The following is a 16247-nucleotide window of genomic DNA, read 5'->3' as shown; positions in this document are numbered from 1 at the left end:
ACCGGAACTGACACCTGCTAACGTGTCTGTCTTCTGTTCGCAAATTGTTGCGCTAGTGATTCCTAAAGCAGAAAACAACTGGGTGTGACCTTAAGAGGCGGGTTTTGTTTGCCTGAGCTCTGGGCACCAGCAGTAAGGGCTCAAGCCGAGGCTTTCATGGCAGTTCAAGGGATAAAACTTCTTTTCGAGGATGCAATTTTTTTAACGTGTATGTGTTCATCTTCCACTATTTCAGGCTTTACAAGATGAGCTAGAAAACCGCGCCAGCCAGGTGCGATGTGCAGAGAAGAAACTGCAGCACAAGGAACTAGAATCCCAGGAACAGGTAGGTGCCCTCCGCGCGGCCGCTGGCTGGTTGGCTGCTTCCTGTCTCCAGGCCGAGCAGCTTCTGTAGCTCCGGTTGCCCCTGGGATGCGTTGGCCGCAAGGAACAGATTAGCCCAGCCCTGTATGGCATAAACGGCTTAGGGACCCATGACTTCACGTGACCGGAAGTCTGCAGGGAGGGCAGGCGCCGGGCCCAGTGCTTCGGGGCCTGACTCTGCTTCTCTGCCATCCCCACGACTCTGCCTCCTGGAATGGCTTCATCCTAAAGCAATCCAAGAGGGCTACAGCAGCTCTGGGTGTCCCGTGCTGACCTAGCAGGGTCCAGAGCGCCCTTCCGAAGAAGCCACCATACGCCTTCCATGCAGCCCTTCCCATCTCATTGGGTAGAACCGGTCACGTGCTCAGCCTGGCCTGTCCAATCCCAGGCAAGTGGATTCAGGGGACCTCCCCCGACCCCACCCCAGACTAGCCTAGACGGGTCAGGATGCACCTGCTGGGGAGGGTAGTCTGGGCCGAGAGGAGAGGAATGGATGTCCTCTGTGCGGAGGGCAGTGGCTGCCACGTCATCACCCTCGTATGTGTGGACATTCTCGTGCTCACGCAAACCAGATTTTCCTTCGAACTTTAATTTTCCCTCTCTTCTCATGTCGGAGAAAGACGTCTAATAGAACCCGACGAATCTGGCTATGACAGTAGCTAATGACCTATTTTATTTTCAAATGACAGGATTTTTTTCATCCAGTTCTTCTGGTTATAGTGAATTATTCTTTGTGGTAATTTTGACAGCTTAAATGAAAAGGTCAACGTTATCAATAGAGATCGTGAGTCTTAATGAAACCTTTGATAAACACAGTGTCCCTAGCCATGGGGTAGAGCACTGCTAACGTTCTCCTAAATGCCACCAGCCTTCATGTACGAAAAGCGCCATAGGTATTGATGGATTTCCACCCTTCAGCTGTCTTGTTAGAAACACGAGGTTAGATGATTATGACCTCGTGGGAAGAGTAAACACTGACAGGTGGTTGAGAGGGAAACTTTTTTCATCTTTGCAGGTGCTTACAAACAGGATCTGAGGTATGGGTTTGCACAAAATGGCAAACGTGAGCATCTAGTAGACGCTGAGTATTAGTGCTCAATGACTTGACTCGACCTCGTAGAACTCCTTCCTACTCTCTCGTCTATGTCCCTTGTAACGTACCTGCCATGTATCTATGTGTAGGTCACGTCTTACATCACAGGCATAAGCATGCATGTCTGTGCACATACGTGGACCTGCGTGAATTGCCTAGAGTCTAACATACAGTTGGTAGCAGGATCACAGCATAAGACGGTACCGGGATGGATCATTTAATAATAACTACACTTGATCAAAGGCCCGAAGGTGGCAGACACTGTCGGAGACACGTTACACATGGTAGTTCCTTTGTCATGAGAATAACCACATAGGGCCAGGACTGCCGTCCCCATTTCATGGAGGGCACGCAAAACCCGGAGAGGCTGAGTAACTGGTCAGGCTCACACAGCTGGTGAATAGTGGAGGCAGATTTGAACCCGGATGGGTCAGAATTCTGAGGCCTTCCTCCTGCTGGTGGCCTATGGTTGCAGATCCCCGTGGCTCAGTAGCAAATGCCACTCACTGGCCAGGGGCTGAGCACAGCAGAGGGCAAAGGCACCCAAAGCCGAGCCTATCTAGCAACAGGCCATGATGGCTCCCTAGACCTCGGATACCACAGTGTCACGTTCAGGTGCAGCCCACAGAGGCCTGTGAGCTGCTCTAGGGCTGCTCAGCTGACCTTCCGTCTCAGATGCTCGAAACTGGGAGAAGACCGGCTGCTTAAAAGCTGGGAATGGTGCTCCCTCCTGGGGCTCCTCCGATTCGTGATAAAATATGACTTAAGGTAGAACTTTGTTGACGTCACTCCAATTCATGGCAAAACTTCACACAGAAAATTCTGTAATGTACTGAGAGTAGGGAAATTAAGAAATCCCAAATGAACAATAGGGAAGGATTCAGGGGCCATTTTTTGTCTTTTTTTTTTTTTTGCTTCTTTTTGATCATCAAAGTTGCTTTCATCTTTGTAGTGACAATGGCTTTTTAGACTATTTCTTGCGCTAATTCCTGATATCTTCTGTTAGGGCTACAGTTTACCAAAGAAATGTCAGGAAATACCCATGGGTAAAACTGAGTATTTCGTAATCGTCGCAACCATAAAACGTTGAATTCTTTCCACAAGATCCTAGGGTGTGGCTAGGATTCGATGCCAATTGTTTCAACAAAACTGAAGAGCAAATAATGAGCACATAATAAATCGTATTCCTCTATCATTCACTTAATTTAACTTCGGTTTTATCTAAATTTGACCTATGGCCTCCTTTGAACTTGTGACACTCATGGAAATAGTCAAAAATAATTACAAATATCACCATGGACATTTTGTAGGGTCTCCTTATAGATGAGCTTACTTAGAATACTTCAGATGTTGAAATGGTGTCGGGTTTTCTTCTTTTGCGTCTGTCAAAGCAACTGCAGGACCAGTAGCCGGCCTGACATCAGCCTATCAAATAATCAAAACAGCTTCTTGGAACTTTCCTCTCTTTCTCTTCGACCAAATATTATTATCCTGATACTCATTGCACAAAGAATCAAAATTGAGACTGGCAGAATTACAAAGGACAATTTCCTGGCCTTCCTTTTTTAACTTGCTTGCTTAAAAAAAAAAAAAAGTTTCTGTTTTTCATTTAAGAAAAATTCCTGTGTTTTGAGTCTATAAAAACAAAAAATGAATGAGGCATTTTAAAAGTTATGTTTTTAATTAAAAACAAAAAGCTGCTTCTCATCAGGTCTTGATGGGCGGTATTCTTGCCGTCCGCCCCTTGCCTGCACGCCGGCATCTCTCCCCTCACCACGGGGGCCTCAGTCAATGGAGTCACCAAAGAGGTGTTGTTCACCCATCATTCCAAAGTGTTAATTTGCTCTAATGCACTTCCGTGATAACACAAATAAAATGAGAAAAATACTCATTTTCTAAGTCAGCCCTATAGAAGCACGTGTCCTATAATCCACAAATAACAAAGTAATTTTAAAATCACCCTTATTTTTTTCCATACCAGGAGTTAATAATTTCAAATTCTAGATTAGATCGAGCAAGAATCCCATAGGTGCAGCGGGGGACGGGGGGGGGGGCTTTCAGAGCTCTGAGCAAACTTCCTCATTGTGCAAGGAAAATGAAGTCATTCGAGGGGCACCTGGGTGGGTCAGTGGGTTAAAGCCTCTGCCTTCAGCTCAGGTCATGATCCTGGGGTCCTGGGATCAAGCCCTGCATTGGGCTCTCTGCTCAGTAGGGCTCTCCTGCTTCCTTCTCTTTCTGCCTGTCTCTCTGCCTACTTGTGATCTCTGTCTGTCAAATAAATTTTTTTAAAAAAAGGAAAAGAAAATGAGGTCATCCGAAAAGGAAGTGAATCCCTAACATGGTAGCAGTGGGCCTGGGGTAGGACTTCTCCTACCCATGCGCTAGGTGGGCAGCTCACTCCCAGGCAACTGTTTCCACTATATGGAGCCCTCTGTAAAATTAATAAATGTCATGTATCTCTTAGGTTCAGATATGTATAAAACCAAATCTCGTTCATGGGAGGAAACAAGATTTCATTGTTTGCAATGAGACTAAGTAATTTGCTAGTCCTGGCCAAGGTAATTTGGTCTAATAAGTCACAGAAAAGAGAGGAAGAAAAATAACAGTCTAACATTTTACTTGATATATTTTTTTAATATTTTATTTATTTATTTGACAGAGATCACAAGTAGGCGGAGAGGCAGGCAGAGAGAGAGGAGGAAGCAGGCTCCCCGCTGAGCAGAGAGCCCGATGCGGGGCTTGATCCCAGGACCCTGAGATCATGACCTGAGCCGAAGGCAGAGGCTTTAACCCACTGAGCCACCCAGGCGCCCTTTACTTGATATTTTTAACACTACATAAAGGCACCAAACAATGTCAGATAATAACATACATGGGACAAAACCCCTCCTTTGAACTGAGTACCTTAAGTTTTGAAAGTATGAATAGCTTTGATTACATTGGTCATGCAGTTTCTCAGAAGATGATTTTAAATAAGTTAGTGAGAAAAAAATAATACCTTCAGGATCCAGTAAATAAAGTATAATGCTGTGCATTTCACTCGCAGGGTCATACTTTTTTTTTTGCACATTTCATTCTTTTGAAAGGCGTATTGTGCTGGACAGCGATCGGTGCTGAGACGACACAGATGAGTAAGTCATAGTCCTTGTCCTCAAGGAGCTTACAGTCGAATAGAGCAGAGAGCATATGTGTAAAAGGGACTCCAGGCATGGAATTTAAAGCAGGTTCTTTTTCTTCTGACTAGCATAGAGGCCCGGGCTCACAGGATGCAGAGAGAACACACACATTGGTACTGCTATCCATCTTCCCCAAGGGGAAGGGATGGAAAGCTCTCTAGCTGGTAAAAGTAGGGTCCACTTCCCCAGGCAGAGCTTGGAGCTTGCAGGCAAGCGGTGATTTCAGAATCCTTCGGCCTTCAAGGGAACCAGATCCTTGCTGAGTAGTGGTCGGGGCTGGGGGAGAGCAGTGTTGCCGCCAGCTTCTCGTGGAACGCGTGGGTGCCTACCTCATCGTGTTGCCTGGGACTCCCCCTGGAGATCCTGTCTGATTTGATGGCTAACGTTGTGGGGCAGCCAGCTGGTTTAGCTCCTCGTCATATCTGGTGTGCCTAGGCCCGAAGGGTCTGGTCTATACTGACAGAAGTAACTCGTAAATTGTCTTAAAATATCGAGCAAAGGCAGCCTACTAAATGGGAAAGGCTATTTGCAAGTGATATATCATGTAATGGCTGACATCCAAAATATATGAAGAACTTACACGACTCAACACCAAAATAACCCAAGCCACCCGATTAAAAAATTGGGCAGAGGACCTGAATAGACATATCTCCGAAGAAGACATCCAGATGGCCGTCAGACACATGAAAAGATGCTCAAGAGCACTCGTTGTCAGGGACATGCAAATCAAACCACACTGAGATATCACCTCACACCTGTCAGAATGACTAGAAGCAAAAGGACAAGAAATAACAAGTGTGCGAGGATGTGGAGAGAAAGGAACCTTCGTGCACCATTGGTGGGAATGCAAACTGGTGCGGCCACTCCAGAGAACAGTATGGAGGTTCCTCAAAAAATAAAAAAATAGAATTACCATAGGATGCAGTAACTCTGCTTCTGGGTATTTACCTAAAGAAAACCAAAATATCAATTTGGAAAGATAAATGCCCCCTATGTTTATTCCAGCATTATTTACAGCAGCCAAGATATGGGAACAACCTAAGTGTCCATCAGTAGAACAGATAAGGAAAATGTGGCATATATATATGTGTGTGAGAGAGAGAGTGTGTGTGTGAGAAAAAGAGAGAGAAATTGGAAAATAAGTGAAATTTATATAAACAGGATATATAAAATGGAATAAATACTCTATAAATATGATTACACACAGTAGAATATTACACAGCCATAAAAAGTGACGGGATCATGCCATCTTCAACAACAACGGATGAACCTAGAGGGTGTTATGCTGAGTGAAGGAAGACTGAGAAAGACAAATACCCTATGATTTCACTCATGTGGGTTCTAAAAAAAAACAAATGAATAAACAAAAAGCAGAATCAGAGCTATGACAGAGAACAAACTGATGGTTGCCGGAGGGGAGAGGCATGAGACAGATGGGCAAAATGGGTGCGGGCAGGGGTTGGGGAGGGAGATACCAGCTTCCAGTTATGGAATGAATAAGTCCTGGGCATGAAAGGCACAGCCTGAGTCGTATAGTAAATGATACTAGGGAGGCATGGTATGGTAACAGACGGTAGCTGCACTTGTGGGGAGCGGAGCGTGATGTATAAACTTGTCAAGTCATTATCTTGTACACCTCAAACTAATGGAACATTGTGTGTCAGCTATACTCAAGAAATTGGAAAGTTACTAAAATGTGCAAACACTAAATCAATAATGTAATATATATTACATATAATATACATGCACATATATGCTGGATATAAAATCCAGTCACACTTAACATCTCAATCTCAGCTTTGTAGCAGCTCACTTTATATTTAATTGATCTAGCCACATCAGTTAATTTAGGGGAGAATCTAGTGAACACACATGATTGTGTCTGAGGCGGGAACAAAGGTTGTCCCAGAGACGCCTACCATGACACAGGGAGGAGGAGGAGGAGAGGCGTCAAGGACTCGTGTGATCCAGTAGAGGAGCCCTACTGCTTCCAAGTCGATCTTGTCGCTACTGGTCACGTGCTCTTGGGCAAGTCACGTAACCTTTCTGGATACCAGGTTCATAAAATGTCGGTAATAATACTTTCCCACAGGATTGATGTGAGCATCAACACAAGATAATGTGTGAGAAATACTTCAAAAAGCATAAAACATAATGCAGATGAAATGTGTGTCATTATAGTTGCTCATAAAGTACAAGGGGACATGTGAGCGAGGCGTTAACAGGAAGGAAAGACATCTGGAACAGAATGAGGGAAGCCGTGAAGCAGAACGGGCACAAAAGGCTTGGGGAATAGTGACTAATATCGGGTCAGAGAATAGCATCAGTGAAGAGGAGAATAAGACCAGAGAGCTAGCTGGGTTCATTTCATCCATGCCAAAAAGAACAAAAAGAGAGAACAAACCTGGTTTATTACCTGTTCTTTACCAAGCAGAGCGTGTTAGGAGCATTGGTGGCCAATCGGGCCTGGAGTGGTAAGGCAATCACTCACTGGTCAGAAAGCAGTTGTCCGCCATTGAGAGTTTTTGCCCTTTAACTGGGTAGTGTTCTAGGATTGCATTTATACTTTTAAAGATTATTCTGGCAGCAGCAGATGAGATGAACAAGGGATGAAAAGAGATGAATTCAGAGGGTATAGCACTAAAATTCACAAGTCACAATTCATGAGTCACAAGAGACCAGGAGGGCGCGAACTCGATCTTGTCAAAGGGAGTAGAAAGAAAGGAAGAGCTGAGGAGACTCCCTTGAAATTCACAGAACACAAAGATTCAGAGGGCAAGAGAAAAGCATAATACCACGTCTTTGAATTGATAGGCTGATGAATAGTGTATTGTCCACAAGATGTTGAGTCCGAGAGGCTACCTGCAGGACGTTCGTGTGGAGATATGTAATAGAAAACCTGAGCTAGAACTCAAGAAGGAAAGGAGGCATGTCTGGATCCTCTTGATGGGGGAACCTAGCAAAGCCCAGAGGATGTAGGTGATACAGAGAGGCAAGCGACAAGAGGCCCGCGGGCAGATGCGTGGACAAGAAAAGGTAGCGGAGGATCCAAAGAGGGTTTTAGAGGATGACTGGCCAAGGAGAGAAGAGCAGAGCCAGAGGAATTTAATGTCATAAAAGCGAAAAAGAGTTCCCTGCTAGACTTTCAGCTCCTTGAGGGTGATGGCCCTATGCAACAACTCAAGGCATCTCCCGGTGCTTGTTGTCACACTGAATTGCTCAGTAAAGTCCTTGCTGCCCTGAATCTCATCCTCAAAACTCTCCTGCCCCCTCCAATGTCCCTCTTTCGTGTGTGCTCTTTTAACACTTCTGTGAAACTCTGTTAAAGGTTTTCCCATCACGCTCTCTTAGTATATGTTTGCTCTTTGCGGATGGGCCCCTGAGTTGAGACTCTATCATATTCATTCTTATAACTCAGCATTTGGCCCTGTGCTGAGCCCATGTGGCACCCGGTGAATTCTTGGAAGGAAGACAGGAAGGAAAGAGGGGGGCGTAACAGCAACGTCTCCTACAAGGAGTCTGAGAATGAAGAATTCCAGAAGCCACCGAACTTTGAACTACAGATCATTTACGTTGCACCCCATAACTATATGCGAAGTAGACTTTTTCTGAACATATTCTTGTCTAGGCTTAGAATACATATTGTATTCCTGTATAATTGTCCTCTGCGGCGAGTGGGATCATTGAGCGTTCTCCAGTCTTATGCCATGGCTTATCTGGGGCTCTCAGAACGGTTTGTAGGTTGGGGAAAGCCAAGAGAAAGCAGAATGCCGACCCCTACCCACAACCCACCTTTCCTCTTTTTTTCTCAGTCATTTTTTTCCACCTTTATTGGGGTATAATTGACAAATAAAATTGTATATATTTAAAACAAACATGAGACAATGTGATGATATGATACACGTTGTGAAATGATTGCCACAATTAAGTTAATTAACACTTCCATCACCTCACCTACGTACTGCAGTGTGTGTTGTGGCAAGAATGCTTAAGATCTACTCTTGGCAAAGTTCAAGGAGACAACGCAGCCTTATTAATGACCGTCACCTCGCGGTACGCTAGATCCCAGAAGTAGCTTAACAACTGCAAGTCTTCACCCTTTACCCAACATCTCCACATTCCCCCCACTCCCCGGCCTCCGGCATCACAACCTTCCACTCTGTGTCCATGAGTTCGCCTTTTTTCTGTCTTTTTAAAATTCCACAGAGGGGTGAGAGCCTCTGAGCTCTCTGCATTATTTCTCCCAGCCTGCTGTTCTCTGGGCAGCAGACACCCTTGGTGTCTCGAATGCCGTGCAGCCCAGCTTTCTGCTCCTCTCTAAACCAGGGCCACAAGATGCCCTCAGAAGGACAAATCAGGAGGTATAAACACGAGCCAAGCCCTTTATTTTCTCTGCAGATAAACTTAGCATTCGGCAGCTTCCTTCCCAGGTTCTTGGGTTGAAGGATAAAATTGGATCCCTTTAGTATTGGTGGCTTTGGAGTCCCGTTACCCATCTCTGGCAGAGTCTTAGCTGCTTCTCCCTGGTCCACACTTACGATGCTCACGATTTGTGTTCCCAAAGACTTAATTTGCCTCCCACAAAGCCCAGTGATCTATGGGGGAGTAGCATGGATCTTTGGGGGAAGCAACATCAATATCTTTAAAGTTTTCATTGGGTAGCACTCTTTGCCTTTAAACCACCTCAACACGGGCTGCACTACAGAGGAAGACGCTGTGTAGACAGAAAATCAATGAGGCAATAATCGTGACAATTGTTAAGAGGAAGAATTGGTCTTTTGCAGATTTCCAAGCCTTTAATTTCTGTTTTCCATAATGGATTTTAAAACTTCACAGCCGTAGCTGCTGTTGGCTAACTCATCTGCAGTGGAATCTATTTAAAAGTACTAACAGCTTAAAACTATGTTTTATCCCAAAGCACATTATGAAAACAGGAATAATAATTGCAACAGAAATAAAATTCAAAGACTTTTATTGACTTTTCATGTTTAATGGTTATTATTCTGGCTTGTTTCGAGTAATTTTAATAACCACAGTTTATTTACAAAATTCAGACTAATTCTTTTGTTCCCATGCCAACAAAATACATTTGTTCCCAGACAGCTGGTATGATGCATCATTCTAAAATTTGTGTTGTTATGAGGGACAGAACCACATTTAATTTTGGCCACATCTTATTCTCAATGAGCGTTTATTTGAATACTTGTCTCTATTTTCTGAAAAACACTTGAAGCACAATGTCAGGGACATGAGTATTTTCGTTAACATATACATCTCCTCAAAAGTTTCCTTATAAATCAGTTCTCGTAGAATTCTAGCAGATTTTCAGGGCAAAGCAAATCAACACTTGTACACAAAACCTCTGCTACAGACTGTGCCCGATGATCACAACGCTGCTGTTAGAGGAGAACTTAAGGCAGCTCTTCTGGGATGAATGTGCTCTGCATTTCATCTTGGCTTTCTTGAGATTCCCTTTGTTTTTAACTTCACTGGGCTGGTTGTGGGAGAGGGGGAGATGAGGTGTGTTTTTAATCCTGTGTAAATCCAAGTGTCAGCAAAGAACCCACTGCATCATTGCAAGTGTTTTTCCATAAAGCATTCTCTACGTTGTTGGAGTGGCTCTTTGTCCGTGCAGCGAACTCTGGGGGATGGTGGGGACAGGGGTGACAGTCACAAACGGACTGCACGGACGGGGCTCTGATCTTGAGCTGCTGGCTTCAAAGCCTCGCTGTGTCTCCCTGGGCCTGGATCTCATCTTGCAATCCCATAATGAAGTAATGTCATAATACATTCTTACTTCTTATGGTTTGATTTTTTTTTTTAAGGTAGTTTTGGCTGGAATTTTAGTGGGTTTTTTTTTAATTGTTTTTTTTTTAAATTCCAAAAATGATTTACTCCAAATCAGTCGATTGTGGAGGCATTTAAAAACCCAAGAATAAAAGCTCAAAACCAACTTTTCTTCTATGCCACCTTTTTAAATTGGGGGACCAGGAGCATGATGACAGGCATTAACCTGGGTAATGGAATACAGTCTCCCAGGAAGAGAGAAAGGAGGATATATATCCCTGAGCAGTGTCCTCTCAAGGCTGAGTTTTCTGGCAGCTGCTAAGCCCTGATTTCATGCAACTGAGCGAACAGCTGGAAAGAGGAAGTCAAAGAAGAGAGAAACACAGAGATGGTAAAAGAGGGTAAGCGTGAGTCAGCACAGTGACAGGGAGAAACATTTGATGACTACTTTATGTGCCTGTCACACTCAGAAAACTTACCACATATTCTGCGCTAACATTTACTTTGAATTCCTGTTCTGCTCTCGTCCAGCCAGAAAAGATCTCCTTCCTGTTGAAAGGGGCTATTTTGAGGTAGAAGCGATTGAAATTGTTTATTGTCAAATAAATGACAGAGCCCAGGTATTTTAGAGGCCTCAGATGTGTATCAGTTTAAATGAGAAATAAGGAAAGAAAGGTGATATTTTTACACAAAGGAAAAATCAGAAATTTAAAAGGCCCTTTGAACATACTTTACATGAAGGTAACCTTTTGGATTTCTATACAGAATTCGAGGACAGTTCCAACTGAAAAAAATATTGTCATAAAATGTTCAAGTGCAAAGAAGGACTTCTTGAATCACATGGAGAAATTAGAACTAGTGAAGAATAGAGTGTCATTGGCATAATTAAAATTGTATGAAACATGACACCTGTTTTGAAGCAGACAGCCTAATAAGCGGAGAGAGTTGATGTGGAAATCTTGTCCGCTAGGAGCTTCTGTTATCATTATAAAGGAAATCATCATTTAAAGATCCATTTTTGGTTTTGTATGTGAGATTTACACTCAGGTTTACTGAGAAGTAGCAAGAAGTAGGAGTAGAAAGCCCTCTGATAGGAGATTTTTCCAATTTTAATTAAGGAGTAGGGGAGGGTTTGGCCTGTGTTAGCCAGGACAGACTTAGGTGGGGGGCCCTTCCCGGCTCAGATGGGTAGCAAGGCATGGTAGAGAAAAAAGGGCCCAGACGTCATGCTTACGTACACTTGGTTCTTTCAGCAGCAGCAGAAAGGATCTGACAGGCAGCGCCTCAGGCCTGGCCCCCCACTATAGAACCAGAACAACAATTTATCTTGTTTTTCTGCCCTTCTGCTTTAAGATGTTTTTTGAATGAATGCCCATGCAGAAAGAATGGGGAAAAATTGGAAACCTCGACCAAATGATTCCACATGCTTCATTTGGCTCAGAAGATTTTGAGATTTTGCCTGAGTTGGTAAAGAGAGGAAGGTAAATGAGAGGGTAAATCAGAACGTGCCATGGTAACTAAATGACAACCCAGGGTGAACTCTCTAAACGCCTAAGTGGTACATTCAACATTTCAATTCAATACAACAAAGACTTCCTGAGTACTTACTCTATATCAGGTCCTTTATTGGCCTTGATAGACATCAACGAGCAAAGAAAAATCCTTGCTCTTGTGAGGCTTACATTTTAGTGATAGATTCTTCATAGCCTTTTGCATTTCTATATAAATTTTAGACTCGACTTGTCAATTTCTAATGTCTCCCAGTCCATGAACATAGTATATTCCTCTGCTTTACTTAAGCATTCTGTAATTTTTTATTGTTTTATGTAAAGACATCTTACACATCTTATATTAAATTTATTCCTATTTATTTTACATATTATGATGCTGTTTGAAATGGTATTACTTTTAAAGTTTTATTTTCTCACCATTGGTTCCTGGCATATAGAAATAAAGCTGACTTTTGCATAGTTTCCCTTTATCATTTTAAGAAAGTTTCTTTCTACTCATACAAAGATTTTTTTTTTCACTTTAAAATTTAAATGGGTACTTCTTAAATGACCTTTTCTCCATTCTTTGAGGTAGTCATATGAATTTTGCCCTTCATTCTGCTTATGCAGTGAACTTCATAGATTAGTTTTCTAATATTGAATCATCTGTGTTGAGTTTCTAGAATAAGCCCTTTTTGATCATGATGACTTACCCCTTTCTATCTTTTGCTGGATTTTGTTTGCCAATATTTTGTTTAGGATTTTCACATCTGTGAAAATCTATGAATGAGATTAGCCTTTACTTTTCTTTTATTATAATGTTCTTACTAGATTTTGGTATCAAAGTTTGCTGTCCTCATAAAACAAATTGGAGTGTCCTTTCTTTATCTGTTTCCTGAAAGAGTTTGCCTAAAACTGAAATTATTTCATCTTTAAAATGTAGGATGGTAGATGAAGCCATTGGGACTTAGAGTTTTCTTTGTTGGAACATTTTCAGTTAATCATATATATACTTTCTTTAGTGGTTATAGTATCAGATTTTCTTTTTTTTTTTTAAGGTTTTATTTATTTATTTATTAGAGAGAGTAAGAAAGTGTGTGAGAGGGGAGAAGGTCAGAGGAAGAAGCAGACTCCCCACAGAGCTGGGAGCCCGATGTGGGACTCAATCCCATGATTCTGGAATCATGACCTGAGCCAAAGGCAGTGTCTAACCAACTGAGCCACCCAGGCGCCCAGATTTTCTATTTTCTATTTTAATGTCTGCCTGACTCTCTTTCCTCTTTTTGAGACTATAATTTTATGTATGTTAGACCTTCTAACTTTGTTCCCTATTTCTGTATTTATTCTGAGTATTTTTTTAATCCAACTTCTAGTTTCTTTCCTTAACTGTGTTTAATCTGCTGTTAAACCCATTCTTAATTTTGAGAATCCATTCTTAATTTTGGTTATTGTATTTTCCAGAGCTAGAATTTCTACTTAGTTTCTTTTTAGTTTTCTGTCCTGTGCTGAAGTTTCACAACTGTTTTTTCTTATTTTGTTGAACATATTTATCTCAGTTCTTTTAAAGTCAAAGTCTGATCATCATTATGTGGAATTCACATGGAATTTATTTTATTGCCCTTGTTTTTCTTGGCTTTTGGTCATATTGTCTTGCTTTCTTGTGAGCCTGACTATTTTTGATTGAATGCCAGATATTTTATAGAGAACTTCATAGAAATAATTTGAGGCCTACCTAGAATGATGAGAATTTCCTCCAGAGAGAGAATTTACATTTGCTTCTCGGTAGGCAGGTGGCGGCGCTTGCTGTCCTGAATAACCTTAATCCATTTTCAGGGATTGAGATGATTTGAAGCTAGTTTTAGAGAGGGCTGGTCTATTTCCAATTCACTCCTTCTCATAGGGTGTGAAATCCACCCAAAGCATGAGATTTTACCAGGCGCTCCTGTTTAGTGAGACCTGGGCTGCAGCTTGTGTCTCTGGGGCTTTTTTTTTTTGTGAAGCTGTTAAAAGATCTGTTCAGCTTCTGAGCCTCTTACCAACCATTCTAGAGTTGGCAAAGGCACTACATAAAAATGTCCCAAATGCCAGATGTACAAGCTCTCTTAATATCTATCATTTCCAGGATCTTGGTCCTGCAATTCTTCCCTTCCTTGTTAGTTCCCTAATACTCTGAACCAGTCTTGGAAGAGAATTATGTAAAGTGTCCATTACTAGAAGTGGAAATCCAGGATTTGCATTTCTGTGAGTTTCTTCATCACACTCATTGCTAATTTGTTCTATCAGTTTGTTTTATTAATTGGACCTGAAGAAATTAATTTTCTTACATATTCTGGATCTTAAGTGGTGTGATAAGTTTGCAGATCCTTTCAGTTGCTTCTTCTTTAATTTTATACTCAATATTTTAATTATTTGAGAACATTATATTTCATTTCTTCTTTATGGTTTCTAAGTTTGCCTAGGAAGGTCTTCCCTACCCTAAGATTATAAAATATATCTTCTTTGTAAATGTAGATAAAGTTACTAATCACTGACTTCAAAATAAGGGGGTAGGCCTAATCTAAACCCATGACCACTTAAGGGCAGAGAACTTTCTCTGGCTGGAGATATGACAGAAGGGAAGGTCAGAGAGATTTGTAGTGTGAGAACGATCCAGTACACCGGTGCTGATTGAAATCGGAGGGTGCGATATAAGGTTGCCTTCGGGGGCTGGGAGAGGCTCTCAGCTGACCGCCAGCAAGGCAATGGGACATCAGCCCTTACAGCTGCAAGGACCTGAATTATGCCCCAAACCTGAATGAGCTCAGAAACAAATGCTCCCCCAGAGCTTCCAGATGAAAGTCTAGGCTAGCCAACACCGTGATTTTGGCCTTGCGATTTTGGCCTTGCGATACCAGAACAGAAGAACCAGCTGGGCCTCTTCAGACTTATGACCTTATAGAACTGGGAGATAAGGATTTTGCATTGTTTCAAGCTGCTAAATTTATGGTAATTTGTTAGAACAACAGTAGAAAGCTAATGGCGGGATCTTACCTTATGTTTTTATATTTTATTTCCAAATAGATAGCCAGTTATTGATAGCCTTTACTGACGGAGATATCCCTCCCCCGCTTATTTGAAATGCGACCTTTGTCAAGAATCAGATTTTCCATATATGCACGAATCTGCCTGGGCCTTTGTATTCTTTCCTAGTCATCCATCCACTCATCATTTTTATGGTGTTTAAGAACATGAAGTCTGGGGGGCACCTGGGTGGCTCAGTGGGTTATAGCCTCTGCCTTCGGCTCAGGTCATGATCTCAGGGTCCTGGGATCGAGCCCCACATCGGGCTCTCTCTGCTCAGTGGGGAGCCTCTTCCTCCTCTCTCTCTCTGCCTGCTCTCTGCCTACTTGTGATCTCTGCCTGTCAAATAAATAAATAAAATCTTTTAAAAAAAAGAAAAGAACATGAAGTCTGGGACCACAGTGCCCAGATTCAAATCCAACCCTGCCACTTCAACTTACTTGCCCTGGGACTTCAAGCAACTTACCTTGCTTTTTTTTTTTTTTTTTTGTCTTGAAAATGGGTTAATAATATTACCACCTTGTAAAATCAATGTGAGAATCATCAATTATTATCGGTTATTACAAGTAACATCTTTAGAAAAGCACCAGTAGGTAGTACCTTTGAGCTCTAGGGAAAGATTCCCCTCGCAATCTCTTTTTGGAATTGCCTGAGTCATTCTTAAGCATTTACACTTTCATGTGAATCTCAGAATAATCTTGCCAACCTCTGTTTTGTAAAATCTCGGATTGGTTGGTTGGAACTGCACTGAGGTTAGGAGTTACTCTGGGAAGAATGAATGTCTTTGTGATATTGAGTTCACCTCTTCAGAAATGTCACATCTCTTCACATTCCATTCTGTCTTTTGTGTCTTTCAGTACACTTGGAGTGTATCTTTTTATGGATGTTCATCTCTTATTAAATTTATTCCCAGGTATATTATGGCATTCCCCCCCCCTTGGTGGGTTTTCCCCATATAGTCTCTAAAAAGTGATGACTTATGTTAAGAAAAGTGCTTCATGTGTTTGGTTTGTCTCTATCCAGCCAACCAGAAGAACTCTTCTCAACCTTAATTCTATTGAATCTTCCAGTGATTTCTTTAAGAAAACTCAAGTACGTTTTCAGTTAATTTCTTAAATTTATCTAAGGAAACAATTACATTGTTCCTTAACAGATAATGTTGTGTCTTCCTTTCCATCTTTCATCTGTATTTGATTTTGTTATTGCCCCAGGGGAGGCCTCAAGTTCAGTGTCGAGGAGCAGCCCTGTCAGAATGCACGCCTGTCTTTTACGTGTTTT

The 16247-nt window shown here is 42.1% G+C and overlaps 1 protein-coding gene across 4 annotated transcripts in view; it reads left to right on the top strand.

The window, feature by feature from the left end:
• The window catches only part of CEP112 (centrosomal protein 112), a 424841-nt gene that overhangs the window by 381503 nt on the left and 27091 nt on the right, over nucleotides 1-16247 (top strand). For all 4 annotated transcript variants that reach the window (XM_044247582.1, XM_044247581.1, XM_044247583.1 and 1 more), the window contains one exon: nucleotides 236-325. In XM_044247582.1, the coding sequence (XP_044103517.1) occupies nucleotides 236-325 (90 nt within the window). The remainder of the gene's footprint in view (nucleotides 1-235; nucleotides 326-16247) is intronic.

This window comes from Neovison vison, chromosome 5, assembly GCF_020171115.1.
Source record: "Neovison vison isolate M4711 chromosome 5, ASM_NN_V1, whole genome shotgun sequence".
Classification (NCBI taxonomy): domain Eukaryota; kingdom Metazoa; phylum Chordata; class Mammalia; order Carnivora; family Mustelidae; genus Neogale; species Neogale vison.
This window is presented reverse-complemented; position numbering and strand designations above follow the sequence as displayed.